The 22,870-nt window shown below is 38.5% G+C and overlaps 1 protein-coding gene across 2 annotated transcripts in view; it reads right to left on the bottom strand.

Annotated features, from left to right (window-relative positions):
* LOC106088369 (low-density lipoprotein receptor-related protein 6) overlaps positions 1 to 22,870 on the bottom strand; it is a 269,833-nt gene that overhangs the window by 6,222 nt on the left and 240,741 nt on the right. Inside the window, exons 3-8 of one of the 2 annotated variants that reach the window (XR_009398289.1) lie at positions 5,740 to 8,711; positions 5,510 to 5,670; positions 5,173 to 5,442; positions 4,007 to 4,637; positions 2,266 to 3,941; positions 655 to 2,229 (exon numbers count right to left, since the gene is read on the bottom strand). Coding sequence is in view for 1 of the 2 variants with exons in the window: in XM_013253851.2 (XP_013109305.2) it covers positions 3,132 to 3,941; positions 4,007 to 4,637; positions 5,173 to 5,442; positions 5,510 to 5,670; positions 5,740 to 8,711 (4,844 nt within the window). In the remaining variant the exon portion in view is untranslated. Of the gene's footprint in view, positions 1 to 654; positions 2,230 to 2,265; positions 3,942 to 4,006; positions 4,638 to 5,172; positions 5,443 to 5,509; positions 5,671 to 5,739; positions 8,712 to 22,870 lie in introns of those variants that run through there. The other variant, XM_013253851.2, reaches the window with a different exon arrangement.

Below are 22,870 nucleotides of genomic sequence, written 5' to 3'. Positions count from 1 at the left end.
GGATAGATTTTTAATACCATTTGGTATCAATTCAATACCAGACAAAGAAGGCTATTAAGAATTGACGGTGTCACATTTGTATTCTTGTCATTGCGACAGAAGTGTTGTTGAGCTTTGTACTTAAAATATTCATATCATATCATGGCGTTACGTTAAGCAAATAAATAATGATAGTCTCTTGTGTGGAAAACGATGCTGTGTTGGGTATTCGCATAAAAACCACTTCTGGGAATCAATGGATATGGAATCAATTGCTGAGTACAACGAATTGAGGTTGGTCCTGGTGTAACATTACTTTTTGTAATTTATAACATAAATAATCTAAATAAAATTATTTTCAATGGTTTTTTGTTTTGGTTCATTGCGGGGTGGAATAATCAATAACGGTTTGGTACTAAGACCAATAACGGACTGGTGCTAAAACTAATAACAGATTGGTATTAAAACCAATATCATTTCGGTTATAAGGCTAATACCAAACGGTACTAGTCATTTTATGTTACATCCATACCATCCGGTATTGTTGCTTTACTATCAATACCGCATGGTATTGAAATGAGCACGTTTTGTATCAACTTTTTCTTGGTGTAGGATAGAGATAAACTGTAAATGTTGTCTGATTCATGACTTTATACTTTGGACACACACACACACACACACACAGTATTATTAAGGTTTTTTTTTGTATGTTTTTAAATTAAATAATTACAAAAAATGTATAAAACACAAAAAAATGACACGGAAGATATGCGTATGTAAAATAATACACGAACTTAGCAGTTAAATATTAAAGTAAAAATCAATCTTATAATTTTATATTTATGAAGAAATTTTATATACAATAAATGTTATGTAAATGGGGGCTTAGGGATTTCTCGAACAAAAGGATAATAGTTATTTTAAATTATAAGTGATTTGACGAAAAAAAAATGCTGGCAATTTGTTTTATTTCTAAAATCTAGTATTAAAATAATAAAAAATAATATACATTTGTAGTATGCAAGTATATAATATGTAATTGCATTTTATTTATTTGTGTTTAGAATATTTATTCCAGTATTTTTTTATGTTATTTAAATTTGGCACAATATTATTAAATTTGAACTTTTCAATTTATATATTTTTGATGAAAACAAAATGTATCATGTATCATGTTTTTATGACTATACATATAAACAGAAAAAAAGTTAAAAATAAGTTGCTGTTATTGAGCTTGCCTTCCACACTTTATAAACGTAAGAGCTTTTGCAAAGCTAGTTTTTTTCATAAAAATTGGACAAATTTGCGAACATAACAATATGGGCCTCAAATAAAATTTCTTTGGGAGTAAAACACGAATCTGATATAAATTTTCGGGAAAAAGTGTCTATGGGGCCATTCTACCCCCATAACACCACCCAAATAGGTCGTAGTAGCTGACCATTGCAATATGGGGCTCAAATACGAGGTATTTTAGAGTAGAACACGAATCTGACATATATTATCTGGGCTAAGTCACTGAGTGGGTAGTTTTTAGGGCCCATACACCAAACCGGACATATTTACTGACTTTTACAATAAGGGGTTGAAAAGGTATTCGAGGTTTGAAAACGAATTTGATATCCGATTTTGAGGCCAATGGCAATATGGGGTTAAAAAAAAATAATATTTGAGAGTAGAGCATGATGCTGATATATTCTCAGGGCTAGGTGTTGGGGGGACCACCCCACTCCCCAAAACACCCCCATATCGGACATATTTACCGACCATATCAATGTGGGGCTCAAATGAAAGGTATTGGGAAGCAGAGCACGAAATTGATACCCACTTTCGGCACCAATTTTCTGGGGGGTCTACCCCTTCCCCAAAACGACCCACAAAACAGCAATTATTTACTGACCATCGCAATAGGGGGTTCAAATAAAGGTCTTTGGGAATAGAATACGAATCTGATATCTAAATTGCCAAAACATCCCCCCAAAGAGTATATATTAACCCACCATGGCAATATGTGGCTCAAATGAAATTTTTTGAGATTAGAACACGAATTTGATAACCAATTTTGGGGACAAGTGTTTGGGGGACGCCTCATCCCATAAACTCCCCTTAAACCAAAGACAATATGGAATTCTTTACTTGGATTTTTTTTGTCGAGGTTTAGGTGTATGTCCATAGTGGCATGGGGCGGTTTAACAACCGCGCCCTCTTTTCAACCTAACCCCACTTTTCAACCTAACCCCACTTTTCAACCTAACCCCACTTTTCAACCTTACCCCACTTTTCAACCTAAAACGAAAAACCCCATATTTCTTATTCTTTTTCATATCTGTAATCTGTGAGTATCCACTTTTACTATAGAAACACTTACAGGATTGTAAACAGTGACAATTTAAGGAAAATCGTTTCAACCGCTTTTAAGTCTATACGGAACCGGCAAAAAACAAAGCCTGACACTATGACTCTTAAACAAAAGATTCTCAAAAATTTCATATCAGGTTAGGCTGAAAAAACTAATTTAAAATTAAAAAAACTCAATGGGCACTTTAAAACTTGAGTATACAAAAATAAAAAAAAAAAAAATTTGGAACCACTACAAATTTTAATGAAATTTCTCAAAAATTTCATATTTTATGTAATTTCTTTAAAAAAAAAAATTAAGGGGAATTAAGGTTTTGGTTTCCCAAAGCTTGTAATCCTTTTTTCAATAGACAAGGATTTCTTAAGGATATTTAAATGTTTGTTAAACAACAGTAGAGCTTGCTTTCAAATGGGATATGTCTTAAGGAGTCTCTTTTTTCATTGCATTTAGGGATGATTACACATACATTTCTTTAGAAGTTATTTACACTTAAGTAGTCTCTTAATACTTGTCATAATTAGTTTCTTAAATTTAAGTATATCCTTAAGAACTACGGATATGACGATGTGTATATGTGGGTAGTAATCTGGGATTGAAGAAATGTATTTACAAAAACGTAAAAAAATAAGGTTTACAAATGTTTTTGGAAGCATATGTGTATGTGTTTATTAATCATATCAATATTTGCAAGGTTTCCTTCACCTGTGTTTCCCCTCTCTCTTGATCACTTAAGAAAACAAATTAAAAAACTCTTAATCATAGCAAGAAAAACTTACATAAAAATTTCAAAATGTTACGTGAAACCGCGACTGGGCGATTGCACCGGTGATGGGGGTGGTGGCAGGGGTGAGAAATAGGTCGAGGACCTAGAGCTTGGCGAGGGTGGACACGAGGATTCAGGTAATATTCTCACATCGCTGTGATAGTGAGATCGTGGCGTGGGTGGCGGAGGATAGGGTTCACTATCGTAGCCATATTGACAAGAGTTGGCATTCGCCGACGAGGAGGAGAGCTTTGTATTGCCATTACTGTTATTGCTATTCGATTTGCTGGTATAATTTGAATCAGATTCATCACATATATCCGTTGAGCAAGGTGTGGGCGGGGGTGGTTGATTAATGATCTTGTAGTGACGATAGGGCCGGCGAGACCTAGTTGCCGGCGAGGGCGGAGGATTGATGGGGTAAGCCACCATGCTGGAGCCATTGGTGGTGGAACTGGAGGCACCAGTGATATGATTGCGATCGTAGGAGTTCATGCTGGTACGCGAGTTCAGAGTGGACATGCGCACCGCATCGGCCACAGAGGCTATTTTCGATACGCGTTGCGATTTACTCAGCGTGGAGGGTGACAAAGGATCCGAGGCCTGATCATCTTTGGGCTCATTGCGATTTTTACCAATGCGAGTGCGGCAAAACTGTAGCAGATAAACAATGGAAAATATGGTGATCATGGTGGCCACAATCAGTATCATAAACGCTTTTTTATCCGACGAGGGTGCCATGCGACGTGTATTGGCCTGCGAACAGATGTCGGCAGATTCATCAGCGCCATCGGCACAATGATCCCAGCCATCGCACAATAGAGCAGCAGATATGCATAGCTAAAAAAAAGACATAGTTTTAAAAAGTTTTTCCCTCTCTCTCTCCCTTTCTACTCTCTTCTTACCTTATTTACGGGACACTGAAATTCTCCAGGTCTTTTGCAGCAATCCGCCTCATCATGACCATTGGCACAATTTGTGGTACCATCACATACCAAAGCCTTGTCTATGCATTCACCGGACTGACAGCTAAATTGATCGGGGCGGCAAGAAGGACAGCCTACCTCATCGGATTTGTCGGGACAGTCATTTTGGCCATCACAACGCCATGATGCCGGTATGCAATCCTTGTTCATGTCCGTATTTGCTCCACTACCCCCCGCCACAGGGGCAGCACAGGTGAAGTGATCGGGCCCACATGCAGGCAAAGCTCCACAGTTTTGTTCATCTTCCAAAAGCATAAGATTTTTAGGACATGAGCATACCTCACGACTGCGACCTTCCGATGAGGCTATACAAATGTGAGAACATTTTGTGCGTGAGTGCAGGCATGTGTGATTGCGAAACAATTTGGATTCGGGGGTCCAGACGGCCACTATATCGGTAATTTGTGGCATGCGTTGCATTTCGGCTCGGCGACCATCGCCATTGATGGTTATTTTCTCGACACCGGTCTTGTCGTCCAACCAATATACGAAACCCTGGAGGGCAGCAATGGATATGACTTGCGATATGTGGGTGGAAACCAAAATTTTTCTAAAAACACAAAGAAAAACAGATCAGAAATCGCTCTGGCTTGATTTTTTAGTTTTTCTTTAATTTTAATTATGGTGGTGCTATTTCAACATCTTAAAGGGCCCTTAGCGTTTCTGATTCTTGGGATTTCACTAGACCATACGTCTACGGTGAAAATCGAGCCTCCAGATTTTGACTTGCAGTTTTTTCTCAGACTTTTGTCACGTTTTTTGGATATTTTGGCCTATAACAGCCAAACAATTTAGATTTTCGAACCAATACTAAGACAAAAATTGTGGCCAAGACAATAGTTAAGAACTCACTGGTACATCGCAAAAGCATTAAAACGCTCCTCAGGCAATTTTGGCCTTGTGGAAGTGAAAATTTTTCGTGGAAATATGGATAAATTACCATTTTGAGTAGTTCATAGACATTTTTGCTCAGTACTATCCCAAGAATCAGAAACGCGAAGGGCCCATCAAGACTTTTTCCCTTCCATACTAAACGCCCCACCCTAGTGAGTGTATATCCGATGCCTATTTTTATTGGAACTTACTTATTTTTGCCATTAATGTCCATAGAATCTATGCGTTTGCCATGGGCATAATAGATCATATCGGTCTGCTGGTCGACAGCTAGTGCCGTTACTCCCTCCAGTTTAAAGGCCAAAACTACACGTTCGGCTCCATCGACGCGAGCCCTTATAATGGCCTGTTGGGTGCCCACATCGGTCCAAAAGAGCAAACGTTTCATGGAGTGAACTGCAATGTTGCGCGGCTTTTCGGAATCTCCAGTGTCGATGACCCCAATGGCATCACCCGCAAAGCTAAAAGAAAGGCAAACATTTATCACACTGCCTCTCGAAAATAATTGAAACTCCATTTCGATCTTACCTTGTCACATTTATGCTATTCGAGTGCGAGCAGGTCCAAAATAGCAAGCGACCAATAACATCGATGGCAATATCGAATGGTTGTGAACCTGATCCTACCAAGACTGAGGCACGGGTTCCATTGACTAAGGCTCTCTTAATGCTATGACTGCGGCCTTCCACCTGAAATAATAACCGATTCCAAATATAAATCTTTTGCTTATCTTCCCCTACTACGTCACAACTACTTACCCAATAAACAAAATGGGTAATGGGATCATACTCCACAGCCCTTATATTCTTTCCCGTCACTGGCAGTGGCACATTGGGACAGTCTGTGGTATTCGGCATTAAACGTCCAAAACTGTTGCGCTGGCTGAATATGATATAGTTCTTGGGTGGTATGCATGACACATTATCCTTGGCCAAGGTGTAATGTGTGGGACAGGCACAAGTCATGCCTCGACGTCCGGGCAATGGTAAACACAAATGCGAACATCCGCCATTGTTATTTTTGCAGGGATTTGTGCCCGATTGCCGCTGCCCATAGAATACCACCAGGGAGCTTATGTAGGTCATGCCACTGTGAACCAAGCTTCGGTTTTGACCTGTGATCTTATGCACCCTCTCGATGTCGCCGGTGTTCCAATCACTCCAATAGACATAGTCTTGATACAGGGACACCGCGTAGGGTTCATCAATATCGGTGCTCACCAGCACTTGACGCTTTTTACCATCCCAGTCCGCAGATTCGATTTTGGTTGGCCTCGACTGTGTAGCCCAGTAAAGACGACGAGTTTCGGAGTCTAAAGTCAGACCTGTGGCATGGTTGGCACTCGATATAATGGTTTGCAATTCTGAGCCATCCATGGCTGCTCTTCGTATCGAATCTGAAGGTGATTCGGTCCAATACATGTAGCCTTTGCGGGGCTCCAATACTAAGGATCTTGGCTCCTCTACTCCCTTCCAAAGCAATACCCTTCTGCTACTGCCATCAAGACGGGCCACCTCAATACGCCTGGCCTCCGAATCGGTCCAGTAAATGTTGTGGGCCAACCAGTCCACCGCTATTCCTTCGGGCCTTATTATACCCGCATCAACAATCCTTTGGACATACGAGCCATTTAGAAAGGCGCGGTAAATGCATTTTGATTTCTGATCTGTCCAATAGATGCGCTTATCTGCCACATCCACATCCAAGGAGTGGGCATAGCGTACATCCTTAAATGGTATCTTCTCATCGTTGTGATTGCCTTCGTTATTCTCTATGGAGATACGACCAATATACTCCTGTTTGGAGAACAAAAGGTATGCCTCTGGAATGACACACGTTTTCTTATCATTGGCCAATTCGTATTCTATGGAACAGCGACAAACATAATCACTGGGTCTGTTGAGGCAGAGATGGGAGCATCCCCCATTGCGCACGGCACAGGCATTTGTGCCCTTAACCTCTCGCAAGCGGGTGACTTTGAGGCCCATCAGATCGGGATATTGGTCCACCACTACTATGCGATTATTTCCCGTTATCTTGTGGGCTCTGTCAATGGATCTACGTTGCCAATCGGTCCAATACAAGTAATCATCCAACAGGCTAAGGCCAAAGAGATGCTTCAGGTTGTCACTGATGACCACACGGCGATCCGATCCATCCATGTTGGCCACTTCTATTTTATCTGTCTTGCCATCACACCAGTAAATGGTTTTGGCTTCAATATCCAAGGCTATTCCATTAGGCCACATCAGATCTTCAGATACCAATACCACTCTTTCGGAGCCATCCAAAGAGGCCCTCTCCACTTTGGGTTTCTTTTCATTCCAATCGCTCCAAAACATCCATCCCAGGGTGGGGGCCAGAGCAATAGCCCTGGGCTCTTCCAAATGTTCGTAGATCAAGACCTTGCGAGCCGAGCCATCCAAACGACACACTTCAATGCGGTCGGTTACAGTGTCGGTCCAATAGAGATTTCTGGCCAACCAGTCAACAGCCAGGCCATCAGCGTGGCGTACTTCCGAGGTAACAAAATCCGAAATTCCAGTACCATCAGGATGGGCCCTCTTAATTGTAAAGGCCTCCACATCTGACCAATATATGTACTCATCCACCGGATCATAGTCAATGGCGATGGCATACTTCACCTTGCCCAAGGGCAAGGGGAATATTGTGAAATCAGGTGAGTCCAGAGATATTTTGGAGATCTGGCCCCGCTGGACAATGAAAAGCATTTCCTGGGATCCATTGGCACAAGTGTTATGGGAGACCAATTTCACCCCCGTGGGACAGGCACAACTGAAACCCTGAGCATTGGTGCTGAGCAAGCATAGATGACTGCAATTGCCGTTATTGTGAGCACAGGGATTGTCCTCGTACGGTTGTAAGGATGCATCCCAAGTCCTCACTGAGTTGGGTGCTTCGGGCGTATCGATCAACTCCTTCATTTCACGAGCCTTCAAATCGAAAACATTTAAAGAACCCTGCGACCAATCCGTCCAATAGAGACGACTATCGAAGTAAGTTAAGCTATAGGGATACTTAAGATTATTAACCACAGTCCGCCGGTTACTGCCGTCCAATTTCATGACATCGATGAACTTCAGATGACCATCGGCCCAGTAAATCAAATCACTTTTCAAATCCACAGTTAAGCCATTGGGCCAAAATATATTATCCTTGACCAAGGTCATTCTCGAGGTGGGATCTCCATCCATGCTGGCCCGCTCAATTTTTGGATATTCGCCCCAATCCGTCCATATCAGGAATCTTTTACCAGGTACTAGAGCAATAGCCCGAGGCTGATCCAAATCCGTCCAGAATAATACCTTCTGATATTTACCATTCAGTGTGGCCACTTCTATGCGATTTTTTTCACCATCGGTCCAATAGATTTTATCCGTGAACCAATCGATGGCCAGACCCTCGGGTTTATCCAAACCCGTTGATATCACAGTTTGCTTAGGCGCCTTCAATATGGGGCCCGTGGTATTTGTGTTAACACATTCAATTGTCTCGCGACCACAATCCGTCCAACAGACCAAATTTTTGGCATAGAAAAAATCTATGGCCATTGTTTCGGTGAGATCTTTGACCAGAACATCGACCTGTGGTCCACCGGTGGGTTTTGTAATGTTTGCCACTTGTATGTCATGGTATGTTGTGAAGAGTAGAGTGGCAGGTGTGTTAAAGAAGCTGGCTGACGAGGCAGATGGCGTAAGGCTGTTGTGTACTGAAATCAGATGAAAAAAAGAAAAGAAAAATAAATTAATGGCAATATTTATTAGCTTTTTTATATTAATTTTTTTATTTTTTAACTATTTCACCTACTATTTCCATGGTGCAATGTGTTTTTGGTTCTTACATTGCTCAGGAATTTTCTCTTGCAAAATAACTAATGAAAGACACTAATTGTTTCCCCTGCCTCTACCTTGAAGGGGTAAAATGTGCTCACGAGTACATATAAAAAAATACCTTAAGAATCATTTAGTGCTACCCCCAAATTTCTACAGTGTTCAACAAGACAAAGCATAACGTAATTATTCTCCTACACGTTGGCGACGGCCACTTACTAAAATATAATGTTATGCAAAACAGTACATGTTGAGTACCTAACGATATATACTTGTAAGTTAACAACCTACAAACCATATCACTTCGTGTGCAGCTACCATGCTTACTCTCGCTGTTGTTGACACACAAGTGGCATTGCATTGCAGTAAAAGTCAATGCAAGCATTGCATGCAGGGCAGCAATTATCCAGTAATGAAGGGTGGCAACATCGTGAACCCTCTTAACACAAGTGGGACGTTGGGGGGTACTAAGTCGTTGTTGTTGTTGTAGCTGCACTGATTACATGAAATGAAATGGATACGCACATAAAAAACAACAGCCAAGAACAACAAACACAACAACAACGACAACACAAACTAACTTACGCGTAAGCACGTCAACATCATCAAGTGGGGTAGGCTACCACCCTTATTGTATACCACACAGCAACAACAACAACCATCGTAGTAACAGCGTTAACATTTGTAACCTCTTTAGAATTTCTGTAGTTGAAGGGATTGTGGAAAATCCCCACCAATATGAATCTTGGAGGAAAACAAATACATACTTTTAATGCTGCCATCATGCCCCAGCAGGAGTTGATAGGATATGCCAGTCTGCATGAACCTCCAATTGAGTGGTTTTTCAATATTCAAGTATCCTGCCAAAGAAAATAATGCGTATAAAAATATTTGCATAAGAGACATTCATGCATGCATGGCCTCTTAGTTTTTGTTGCTATGCAAGTGTTGTTGTTTCATTACAATGCACCGTGAAGGGATACGCGAACCATGTAAAGAACACCCCATCTCAATATAATGGCAATGGGTACAAGAGCACAAATCCAGAATACAAAAGATCCTAGATTTTATTTTATACATTGCAATATTTTTCTAAAAATCGGGTCAGTGCGAATTGGAATATCGTATTTTTTTATACCCACCACCACAGGATGGGGGTATTTAAATCTATTCCTTTCGTTTGTAACACCTCGAAATTTTGATCTGCGACCCCATAAAGTATACATATTCTGGATCGTCTCGACATTCTGAATCCATCTAGCCATGTCCGTCCGTCCGTCCTGCTGTCGAAATCATGATAGCAGTTGAACGCGTAAAGCTAGCCGCTTGGAATTTTTTTGCAGATACTTCTTATTGATGTAGGTGGTTGGAGATTGCAGATTTGCATATAGCCCCAATATAAACTGATCCCCCGATTTAACTTCTTAAGCCCTTAAAAGCCTCAATTTTCTTCTGACTTGGCTGAAATTTGGAAGCAAAACTTGATTTATGACGTCCAACATCTATGCCACTTATGATCCGAAGCGGTTTACAAACAGATAGAGCCCCTATAAACCGACCCCCGGATTTGAGTTCTTGAGCCCTAAAAGCCTCAATTTTCATCCGAATTGGCTGAAATTTGGAAGCAAAACTTGATTTATGACGTCCAACATCTATGCCACTTATGATCCGAAGTGGTCTACAAACAGATAGAGCCCCTATAAACCGACCCCCGAATTTGAGTTCTTGAGCCCTTAGAAGACTCAATTTTCATCCGATTTCGCTGAAATTTGGAACAAAGACTTGACCATGCCAAGTATGATACGAATCGGTCAGATATAGCCTCCATAAACCGACCCCCGGATTTGAGTTCTTGAGCCCTTAGAAGCCTCAACTTTCACCTGATTTGGCTGAAATTTGTCCACAAAACCCTATATTTAGACTTACAAAATTAGTGACAAGTTTTATCTGAATCGATCAATATGGTAATATAGGCCCCCTAAGTACCGATTTCCTGAGATGAATTCATGACACCAAAATAATTCCAATACAATCGCAGTTAATAAGGCTACGTCTTTAGCTATATCCATGTGGAATCTGTGGGTATGCCTCTAGCGACATGTAAGCTAAGTTTTCAAGACCAGGTTCGAAGGACAACGAATAATAGATGGTCACAATGATGGGGCTGTGAGCATTCCAAAACTATGTGGCCTCATCTAGACTTGAAGAGGTCTACTGCTTTGCTGTCATTGGCCAGAACAGACGTCTCAGTCATTGTGTCCGTCATGACAGCTCACTGTCTAATGGGAAAACATGCCGACAGACTGACAGTTGCCAGCAACGACTATTGCAGAAGCTGTGAGGACATCGAAGAAGAAGAGACTATAGAACACCTTCTATGTGTGAGTCCCGCACTAGCAGTCAGGAGTTGATCAACTGGGGATGAATAATTTTAATAGACATTTTTGACAAAGATTGACAATGTCTTTCCTATTCCATAAGTTTTTAAGATTATTCTTGCAATATTTTCAGATCCATTTTCATTTAAAACAGCATCTTGTCCGAGAATTAGGTCCATCCTGGCTATAAGGACTTTGCAAATTAACCTTAAAACCTATACTCTTAAGAATATCTAAAGAATGAATTACAGCAACGACTATTGCAGAAGCTGTGAGGACATCGAAGAAGAAGAGACTATAGAACACCTTCTATGTGTGAGTCCCGCACTAGCAGTCAGAAGGAGTTGATCAACTGGGGATAAATAATTTTAATAGACATTTTTGACAAAGATTGACAATGTCTTTTCTATTTCGTAAATTTTTAATATTATTATTGCAATATTTTCAGATTCATTTTCATTTAAAACAGCATCTTGTCCGAGAATTAGGTCCATCCTGGCTATAAGGACTTTGCAAATTAACCTTAAAACCTAAACTCTTAAGAATATCTAAAGAATGAATTACATAAAAGTTCTTGTAAAAATGTTATATCTACTCTTTTTTTTACTATGCTCTGTGTTCTGCTCTAGTGCCAATCAGAGATGTAGGAAAGGAAGCAAACAAGTACCAACAAACTGAAGCAGGCCATGCCAAAAGTTATTATCATCATCCACAACGTCATCACTGTTACTACGTTATTTTGTGTAGGGAAACCGTTAAACGTGAGTGTTAAAGGAGAGTGGAGAAACATCTAACCTAACCTAGTTGAAGTCTGGAAATTCTACCAAAGAATTTTACATCGAACCCATGGCTTTGGTAGAGGCACATTCTCCCAGATAGAAATCTAATAACAGGTACAGATTGAGAGCTTTTGATATGGAAAGAACATTTTCCCATTTTGTATTTTGAGAAGTCAGATGAAGTCTAAAAATTCTACCAAAGAACTTTAACATCAAACCCATGGCTTTGATAGAGTATTTCGACACCTGACGAAGCGGTTGATGCGTTCAGAATGCATGTTTTGGAAATACCTCAATCAGAGTGGCAAAAGTGTTTCTACACTTTGTTCAAACGCATGTAAAAGCGTATAGATCTTAAGGGAGAATATTTCGAAAGACAATAAAGCGATTTTCGATGATTAATATTTCGTTTTGTGTTCTCTAAACACGAAAATAAAAGGCAACCCCCGTATATATGTATAGAGATATTGGAATTGAAAAAATTGGTTCAGAATTGGATATAGCTATTCGATTTGGCCAATCATATCGTTATTTGTGAACCGATTCTCACAAAATTTAACACAAGGTTGTCTTTTTTTCGAATTTAACTTCGAACCCATGGCTTTGGTAGAGACACATTCTCCCAGAAAGAAATCTAATAACAGGTACAGATTGTCTGCTTAGGATGGGGAAAGAATATTTTCCCAGTTGCTGGTATCAATCATCATCAACAAAAGTAATCCCTGATGTTCGTATAGAATATTTATCGCCTAGTCACAAAGAGGTCTATGTACCGGTAATCCGGCTTAAGAATAACAAGGCCGAAGGAGCCGATGGGTTGCCAACTGAACTTTGCATAACTGGAGGCGACAAACTGGAGAGGAATATGCATATGTTCGTTTGTGCGATCTGGCTAGAGGAACGCAAACTATGTCCCGCAATCACGAAAAAAGGCAAGGCAGTATGCGCCACCTATAGAAGAATAAGTCTCCCTCACATTCAATACAAGATGGTGTGCCAGTGCAAGAGATAAAAATCTGAAGTCAAAGAGGTAATTGGGGCACATCATAGTGGATTAAGACTTGTCAAATCCACCATAGACTACATATTTATACTGCACTGCAATCATGGAAAAGACCCAAGAGAAACAGATCCATATTTTTCGCCGCTTTCGACAATCCTATACGTTCAAAGGAATTTCAACCATGTATGGGATTGGTTGGAGGCCAAGATAGCGCAGAGGTTAGCATAACCGCCTAAGACGCTGAACACTTCAAGCCGGGTTCAAATCCTGGTGAGAACCTCAGAAAAAATTTTCAGTGCTGGTTATCCCCTCCTATTGCTGGCGACATTTGGAGGTACTGTACTGTACCATTTGGTATGGCAGGCATATAAAAACTTCTCCAGAAAGAGGTGTCGCACTGCGGCACGCTGTTCGGACTTGGCTTAAAAAGAAGGGTCCTTGTTTTTGCGTTTACACTTTAGTCACACAGCACTCATTGATACGTGAGAAGTTTGCCCTTGTTCCTTAATAGAATGTTCATGGGCAAATTTGCTTTCCATGAGTTTGTTATCCCAGTAAAACTGAAACGACTTTGCAGAATGACTCCCTCAGACGCATGTTTTACTGTTAGAATAGAATAGAAATTATCCAAAGCCGTGTGGATTTTGATAGGGAGATAGATTATCGCTCGATCTCTTTAATATCCTACTGGAGAAGATTATACGAGATCTAGATGTGTATTGAAATGGCACACCATTCACAAGGGAGCAAAACATCCTTAAACGCAACTGTTACGTTGACAAGGTCATTTTTGTGGAAAGTTGCTCTAGTTTGGCTGCTTTATTTTAGTTATTCCATTTTTCTCCTCGAAATTTCTACAAACCATGTCATCCCTAATCATCCTTCATCGTAGTAAATTAATGACGATGTTGCTGTCATTCCTTCCTAAGTTGCAGAATTCCTGATTATGGCTGTGTTGGTGTTGAAACAGAAATGATTACAACATTGACGGTGGCACCATCGTTATAAGCACTACCAACACAAGCAGCATAAATAATGAATACACTGATAAAATTACTTTGAGAAATGTTATGCCTTGTTAACGTAATCTTATATACAACAAGTAAGGGCTGGCTAAAGTCGGGCGAACCCAAAAAATTCACTTAATAGGGCGCACCCCGATTTTTTAATTTTTTGCACGGCCCCCTAATTTGGGCCCCAGGAACACGAATCTGAATACCGTTTTTAGGGTAAAGGCTCCCGGGCCCCCTGGGGTCCAAAAACCCCTCATTGGGGAAGTGGTCCAATCTAGGCAAAATGGGTATCAAATGAAAGGTAATGTCGTGTAGAATAGGAATATGCAAAAACATATTCAAGAATGTAACGCGGTAAGGGCCTACGGGGTCTTGAGAATTTTAAACCCTGTTAACATAGGCAATATGGGTATCAAATGAAAGGTATTAACGAGTAGATCACGAATTGTTGGCTCAAAAAAAGTGCAGCAGGTGAAAATATTTTTACAAAAATCTTTCCATTTTTTTTATTTTTTTTTTTTTGAAAATTTTGATTTTTTTTGTAAATATGGGAATTTGTTTTTGCAAATGAAGGAAAATCGCGCAATTATTTTTTTTGAAAATTTTAGATTTTTATTTATATATTGATTTTGGAAAAAATTAAAGAGAAGCGCCGAAGGTGAAAAATTGAGATTTTCTAAAAAAATTTTCCTTTTTTTTTCTTTAGAAATCTTTTAGAGCTAAATTAATTTTTTTTTATATTTATCTTAATCTACTCGTTAATACCTTTCATTTGATACCCATTTAGCCTATGTTAATAGCGTTCAAAATTCTCAAGACCCCGTAGGTCCTTCCCGGGTATAATTTTTGGAGATATTTTTGCATATTCGTAATATATTCGTTAATACCTTTCATTTGATATCCATATTGCTTAGGGTTAGCGAGGTTCAAAATTTTCAAGACCCCGTAGGTTCTTCCTGGGTCCAATTTTTGGACAAGTTTTTGCATATTCGTTTTGCATATTCGTATTATTCTTCGCTTTATCTCAAAACTGGTGTCATTCGTTTCGGTTACGACGGTGCGGAGCTAGATAAAGTTACTGACTATCTCAAAGTTGTGGTTCCCAACTTTCTTCATTTTCTTTATCTGCTTGCTTGTAGAATGCGTTTTAGGAGTTGAAACCATCCATTTTGTTTTATCTCCATTTACTGCCAGACCCATTTTCACAGACTCTCTTTCGATTCTTTCAAAGGCTGCAGTTACTACTTCCGGTGACCGACCTATGATATCGATGTCGTCGGCATAGGCGAGTAGCATGTGTTCTCTTGTGAGTAATAAATGTACTTTTATTGTCCCAAGAACTTAAATCTGGAGATGGGTATATATGGCAGCTATATCGAAACAAAGACCAATCTCAACCATACTCAGTACGAACACAACTCATTGCGCGTAATTTCAGCAAAATCGGTTAGTAAATTCACCTTTTATGGGCCTAAAACCTTAAATCGGGAGATCGCTATATATGGCAGCTATATCCAAATCTAGACCGATTTGGAAGGTATAGAACAGGCATGTCGAGGAGCCTAATACAAATCGCTATACCTAGTTTCTGCGAAATCGGACAATAAACACGCCCATATGGGCCCAAGACCTTAAATCGAGAGATCGGTCTGTATGTCAGCACTATCCAAATCTGGACCAAATTTAACGGGGATGTCGATGGACCTAACATAACTTATTGTCTTAAATTTCAGCGAAATCGGACAATAAATGCGCCTATTATGGGCCCAAGACCTTAAATCCAGAGATAGGTCTATATGACAGCTCTATCCAAATCTGGGTACTCAACAAGGATGTCGAGGGGCCTAACACAACTCACTGTCCCAAATTTCAGCGAAATCGGATCATAAATGTGGTTTTAATGGGCCTTAGACCTTTAATCGGCAGATCGGTCTAGATGGGGCCTATATCAAGATATAGTCCAATATAGGCCATCTTCGAACTTAACCTGGCTAAGGACAAAAAAAGAGAATCTGTGCAAAGTTTCAAATCAATATCTCTATTTGTAAAGATTGTAGCGAGATTTCAGCAGACAAGCGGACGGACATGGCTAGATTGTCTTAGATTTTTAGATTTGCAAACGGAATGACAAAATGAATATCCTTCGGTGGTGGGTATAAAAAACTTTTTTAGGAAGGCCAAATATTAAATAAAATTTTCTACGAAAATAAAATTATTAAATATTTTTTATGTTATATAAATTTTGAAGAAATTTTCTATGACAATTAAATTAAACCTAACTTTAGGGACATTTTTTGTGGCAAAAAATTTGTGAAGTAATTTCCACAACACTGCAACAAAATTTAATTTTTAAATCCTGTTTTATACGATAGTAAATTCAGCATCTAACATCAGCATAAAGAAAGCCAACGACAACAACTATTGCTCCCCGTAACAACAGTATCAACATTAACATCAGCATTAAACATAGAATGCCACATTGGGAGAAGGGTGGGATGGAAGTGGGAACGAGGGAAAATCAAAAATGGGAACGAACGAAGGAGGTGAGTTGCAGAGAAGAATGCTCGGAAGTAGAAGGTGGTTTAATGTAGACGCTGATAGTTGACTATTTAACAAATAACCAAAAAAAAAACAAAAAAAAAACGCAAGAAGCAGCATCAGCAACAATAACAATAATGGCAACAACAACAGCTTCAACTGTAGCAAGGACGAACTATGAGTGGTGAATGTTCTACGGCATAAAAACGGATTAAAATGCAACGCAGGAATATTTTTAATTATTAATGTATACACATGAACAAGTGAAAAAGCCATCATCGCCAACATCGTTGCAATCATCATCATCATCCTCTGCATCAGCATCAGCAACGACTACGACAACGGAAAAAACAATGGCGTGAGTACAATCTCCAGCCTTATTCGCATACCACCTACATTAGTTCTTAAAGTAGGGCTACACAAAAGGAAAAATGTTTTAACACCAGCGTTTTCAAATAAAATTTTGTATAAAAAAAGAAAAAATACTTTTTCTTTAAAAAGTCAAACATGCATCAATTATTTATTTTGGGTTTATTAATTAAAGTTGTCTCAACTGAGTAGTCATTCATTTATTATTAAATATTTATATTTAAGAAAAAAAAAAATAAAATAAAACTAAAATGTAGTCCATTAGTCAAAAAATATCTAATATTTGAGCAAATAAATAAAAAAAATTATAATAATAATTTTCGCAAAATTTTTTTTTTTACTCAATTTTGTCAAAATTTTATTTTTATACAAAATTTTGCCAAAATTTTATTTTTATACAAAATTTTGTCAAATTTTTTTTCATAGAAAATTTTGTCAAAATTTTATTTTTATAGAAAATTTTGTCAAAATTTTATTTTTATAAAAAATTTTGTCAAAATTTTATTTTTATAAAAAATTTTGTCAAAATTTTATTCTTATAGAAAATTTTGTCAAAATTTTATTTTTATAGTAAATTTTGTCAAAATTTTATTTTTATAGAAAATTTTGTCAACATTTTATTTTTATAGAAAATTTTGTCAACATTTTATTTTTATAGAAAATTTTGTCAAAGATTTATTTTTATAGAAAATTTTGTCAAAATTTTATTTTTATAGAAAATTTTGTCAAAATTTTATTTTTATAGAAAATTTTGTCAAAATTTTATTTTTATAGAAAATTTTGTCAAAATTTTATTTTTATAGAAAATTTTGTCAAAATTTATTTTTATAGAAAATTTTGTCAAAATTTTATTTTTATAGAAAATTTTGTCAAAATTTTATTTTTATAGAAAATTTTGTCAAAATTTATTTTTATAGAAAATTTTGTCAAAATTTTATTTTTATAGAAAATTTTGCCAAATTTTTTTTATAGAAAATGTCAAAATTTTATTTTTATAGAAAATGTTGTCAAAATTTTATTTTTATAGAAAATTTTGTTAAAATTTTATTTTTATAGAAAAAGTTGTCAAAATTTTAGTTTTAAAGAAAATTGTGTCAAAATTGTATTTTTATAGAAAATTTTGTCAAAATTTACTTTTTATAAAAAATTTTGTCAAAATTTTATTTTTATAAAAAATTTTGTCAAAATTTTATTTTTATAAAAAATTTTGTCAAAATTTTATTTTTATAGAAAATTTTGTTACATCGAATTTTCGTCTAAGACCCCATAAAGTATATCTATTATCTTGATCAGCATAAAATTCTAAGACGATCTAGCCATTTCCGTCCGCCAGTCTGCTGAAATTACGCTACATTCTTTACAAATAGCGATATTGACCATATCTTGATATAGCCCCCATATAGACCGATCCGCCGATATAGGGTCTTAGGCCCATAAAAGCCACATTTATTATCCGATTTTGCGGAAATTCGGGACAGTGAGTTATGTTAGGCCAGTCGACATCCTTCTCAATTTGGCCCAGATCGGTCGAGATTTGGATATAACTGACATATAGACCGATCTCTCGATTTAAGGTTTTGGGGCCATAAAAGGCGCATTTATTGTTCGATTTCGCCAAAATTTGGGACAGTGAGTTGTGTTAGGCCAGCCCACATCCTCCTTCAATTTGGCCCAGATCGGTCCAGATTTGGATATAGCTGCCATACGGACCGATCTCTCGATTTAAGGTTTTGGGCTCATAAAAAACACATTTATTGTCCGATTTCGCCGAAATTTGGGACAGTGAGTTGCGTTAGGTTCTTCGACAACTTTCTGCAATTTGGCCCAGATCGGTCCAGATTCGGATATAGCTGCCATATAGACCGATTTTTCGATTTAAGGTTTTGGGCCCATAAAAGGCACATTTATTGTCCGGTTTCGCCGAAATTTTGGACAGTGATTTATGTAAGGCTTTTCGACATCAGTGACATATGTGGTTCAGATCGGTCTATATTTGAATATGGCTACCAAAAAGACCAATATTTTGTTCAACAAAATTGAACAATGCCTTGTACTTAATAGACCACTCAATATCCGTGTCGAATTTGGTCCAAATCGGGGGCATAAATAATGCATTTTTCACCGGATTATGATGAAAGGTGGTTTACTTATATACCCAAGGTTGTGGGTATCCAAAGTTTGGCCCGGCCGAACTTAACTCCTTTTTACTTGTTACTTCTCATTTGCGTTTGAAATATAGGTGATGGAAAATTAACGATAGTATAGATATTATCGATATTTGTTATAAGAAATATCGAATGTTGCGATTATCGATAGTTTGCCAGCTCTAATTGGAGCATTCTCTCTGGTTACTAAACTTAAAATATTTCTAACATTTTTTGTTTTAAGCTAACTATAAGGGTGAAAGCCAAATTTAAGTCCATGCGCCGTCTTCGATATATGGTTACGGAGGAGTATCAGCCTCTTCTCAGATATCAACAACTGAAGTACGTTATCTTCAACGTACTGTACAAATTATAAAAAAAAAATCAGCTAAACTGTTTAAGAGCCTACACAGCACAAAGATTTTGTAGATATTTTGTTTGCCATTGTAAAGCTTGTCAAATTTTGCATGAGTGTGGCCAACATATTTTGTAACGATGTCATACAGTTTAAAACAAATACAACACCAGCACCATCGTCCTCATCAACAACAACAAAAACAACAACACCAACAACAATAGAGCAAGGATAATGAGAGCTTTAAAATAATGCAGAAGGTACATTGCAATGTAATACAATGTGGAATCAACATCCTGACAGGGTTCGCTGCGTTGGGGTTTGCTAAAGACAATAATGAAAGGGGAGGGTTAGGCGGTCGTGGGTGGTGTTGCAGCGTTATGGAGCTCAACAATTTAAAGGGGTTAGTGCTGGAAAACAACAGTAATAGAAATTAACAAGAAAACGGAAAACCCATTAAGTCAGGGGAGGCTGGTCGAATGACATGCCAGCAACCAAGGCTGGCCAGCCATTGAGAACCAATGGGGGGCATGATGATGTAGCTTCCAATATGCTGGCGTATGTCTTCCATTAAAAGCGTGAATACTAAGGAGATGTGCCCTGAATTGAAAATGACATGGGTCAGATGATAATCGAGACAACATATCACCTGCTAAGAATGAGAGACGCACAAGATAAGCTACATGCTGAACATAAATTTAATTTTGCCCAAGATTTTTAATTCCTTTAGTATTTTCTGCAAAAGCCCCCATGCGATTGAAAGACAAATAATTCTTCAAGCCCCTTTAGTTCAGTTCCTAATGTCTTGGCAACATTTATTGTGGCACTACGTTTGCAAGCCTTCTTATTCATCCTAAAGAACAATTAGTCCCAAGTTGTTCAGTCTTATGGTCTGACATTATTTAGCATGTCCATTGTTAGCCTTCAAGCCCACAGTATATACTCTACATATTTCTCATTTGCATGTTTGCTGTAACAGCTGATTAAGACAGCTGATCAGATATAGATTGAGTTCGATGAAAGTCTGCAATTAGATAATCGGATCTGTTCTTGGTTTCACTTTCCTTCAAAAACATTTTAGGATATACACACACCATAACAAATTCCTTGTGGTAAAATAGGTTTTTAATTTTTTAGAGTTCTAATGATGAAATGATTTAAAATCTTGAGACTTCATTGGCTTGATAATCAGAAGTTGTTTAAAGAGTTGAAAGAGAAAGTTAATCCAAGAAAACCCCGTACATTTAGTGTGAAAATGAAATGTTAGGTTAGGTTGAACATAGGGTGTGGATATTTAACCGCCCATGCCACTATGGACATTAGGCCGGGTCGATTTGTATACCCTCCACCATAAGATGCGGGTATACTTATTTCGTCATTCTGTTTGTAACACCTCGAAATATGCGTCTGAGACCCCATAAATTATATATATTCTTGATCGTCATGTCATTTTAAGTCGATCTAGCCATGTCCGTCCGTCCGTCCGTCAGTCCGTCCGTCAGTCCGTCCGTCTGTCTGTCTCTCGAAAGCACGCTAACTTTCGAAGGAGTAAATCTAGACGCTTGAAATTTTACACAAATACTTTTTGTTAGTGTAGGTCGGTTGGGATTGTAAATGGGCCAAATCGGTCCATGTTTTGATATAGCTGCCATATAAATCGATCCTGGATCTTGACTTCTGGAGCCTCTAGAGGGCGCAATTCCCGTCCGATTTGACAGAAATTTTGCACGTGGTGTTTTGGTATTACTTCCAACAACTGTGCTAAGTATGATTCAATTTTGTTCATAATCTTGTATAGCTGTCATATAAACCGATCTTGAATCGGTGCTAAGTATGATTCAATTTGGTTCATAATCTGGTATAGCTGTCATATAAATCGATCTTGGATCTTGACTTCTTGAGCCAATAGAGTGCGCAATTCTCATCCGATTTGGCTGACATTTTGCATGAGGTATTTTGGTATGACTTCCAATAACTGTGCTAAGTATGGCGTAAATCGGTATAGAATCTGATATAGCTGCCACATAAACCGATCATTGATCTTGACTTCTTGAGCCTCTAGAGGGCGCAATTCTTATACGATTTGACTGAAATTTTGTTCAACGGTTTCTCTCATGACCTTCAACATACGTGTCTAATATGATCTGATCGATCAATAGCTTGATACAGCTCCCATATAAACCTATCTCCCGATTTTGCTTCTTAAGCCCCTACAAGGCGCAATTCTTATCCGAATGAACTGATATTTTACACAATGACTTCTACAATGTTGAGCATTCATTTATAGTCTGAATAGGACTATAACTTGTTTTTTAATCGTATAGCAAAAATGTGAACTATATACAATTCACAGAAGTTTCTCGAAAGAAATCATGTATCTAGAATAAAATCTTAATCCGTGACTACCTGACCATAATACGGTCCTCCAGATGGAGATTCGGGCGATCACAGAATGCGTAAGGTGATGTGGTGTTAACGCGAGGACTTCGAGTGTGAACATCTTTACGGACAGTAAAATTCCCATAAGGGCAATAACAACCAGGCCGGTGAGGTCACGAACAGTCTTGCAGTGTAAGAAAGAGATTAATGCCTTCTTTGAGCATGGCAAAATCCGCATCGTTTGAGTGCCGGCCCATAACGGAGTAAGGGGGAATGAAAGGGCAGACGATTTGGTGGTGAAGGCCAGAGGACTGCCATTGATAAAGTTGGTTAACCCGAAGCCTTTCGGGTCGATACAGTCCGAGTTAAGAGCGTGGGCAATGAATGCGCATGCAACCCGGTGGAACAGCGAAACGGTCGGTAGGACGGCAAAAATCCTATGGGGGATCCAGATCGTGAGAAGACGAGGCTATTACTCAAAGGAAGTTAAAACGAGGTCAGTTATGCTATTGGAATCATAACGGGACACACAGGACTACGAGCTGACTTACGTAAAATTGGTGCGGCAAGTGGTGGCATGTGTAGGTCATGCGGGAAAGATGATGAGACGTTGGAGCATTTCCTTTGTCTTTACCCGGCTTTCGCGTCTAACAGATAACGGCACATAGGTGGGGACATAATACCAGACATGAGCCAACTTCGTGGCATGGCATGGAAAACAATAATTTTGCATAAAAAAAATCCTTCAAAGCCAAGACACACACATTGGTGGTATGCATTGACATCGAGGGGGCGTTTAACAAAGTGTGGACCGACACACTGATCCAAATCTTAGACCAGTACCGAGTGGATCGGGTCCTTAAAGACTGGACAAGCGATATGCTAAGGTGAGGGAACAGGTGGATATATGCGGGTCCCATGACATAAATATTAGGGAGAAGTTGGCACAGGACACGCCACATGGGGGCATTTTATCGCCACTCCTAATGGTGACCACCATTAATAACCTACTACGGCTGCAAACTGAGGAGAGATTTGACCCCGTCTAAGGGGTCTAGGGGTCTAAATGTTTACACAAAG

Source organism: Stomoxys calcitrans, chromosome 5 (genome assembly GCF_963082655.1).
Source record: "Stomoxys calcitrans chromosome 5, idStoCalc2.1, whole genome shotgun sequence".
Classification (NCBI taxonomy): Eukaryota; Metazoa; Arthropoda; class Insecta; order Diptera; family Muscidae; genus Stomoxys; species Stomoxys calcitrans.
Note: the sequence above shows the minus strand (reverse complement) of the source record. Positions and strands in the feature narration are given on the sequence as shown.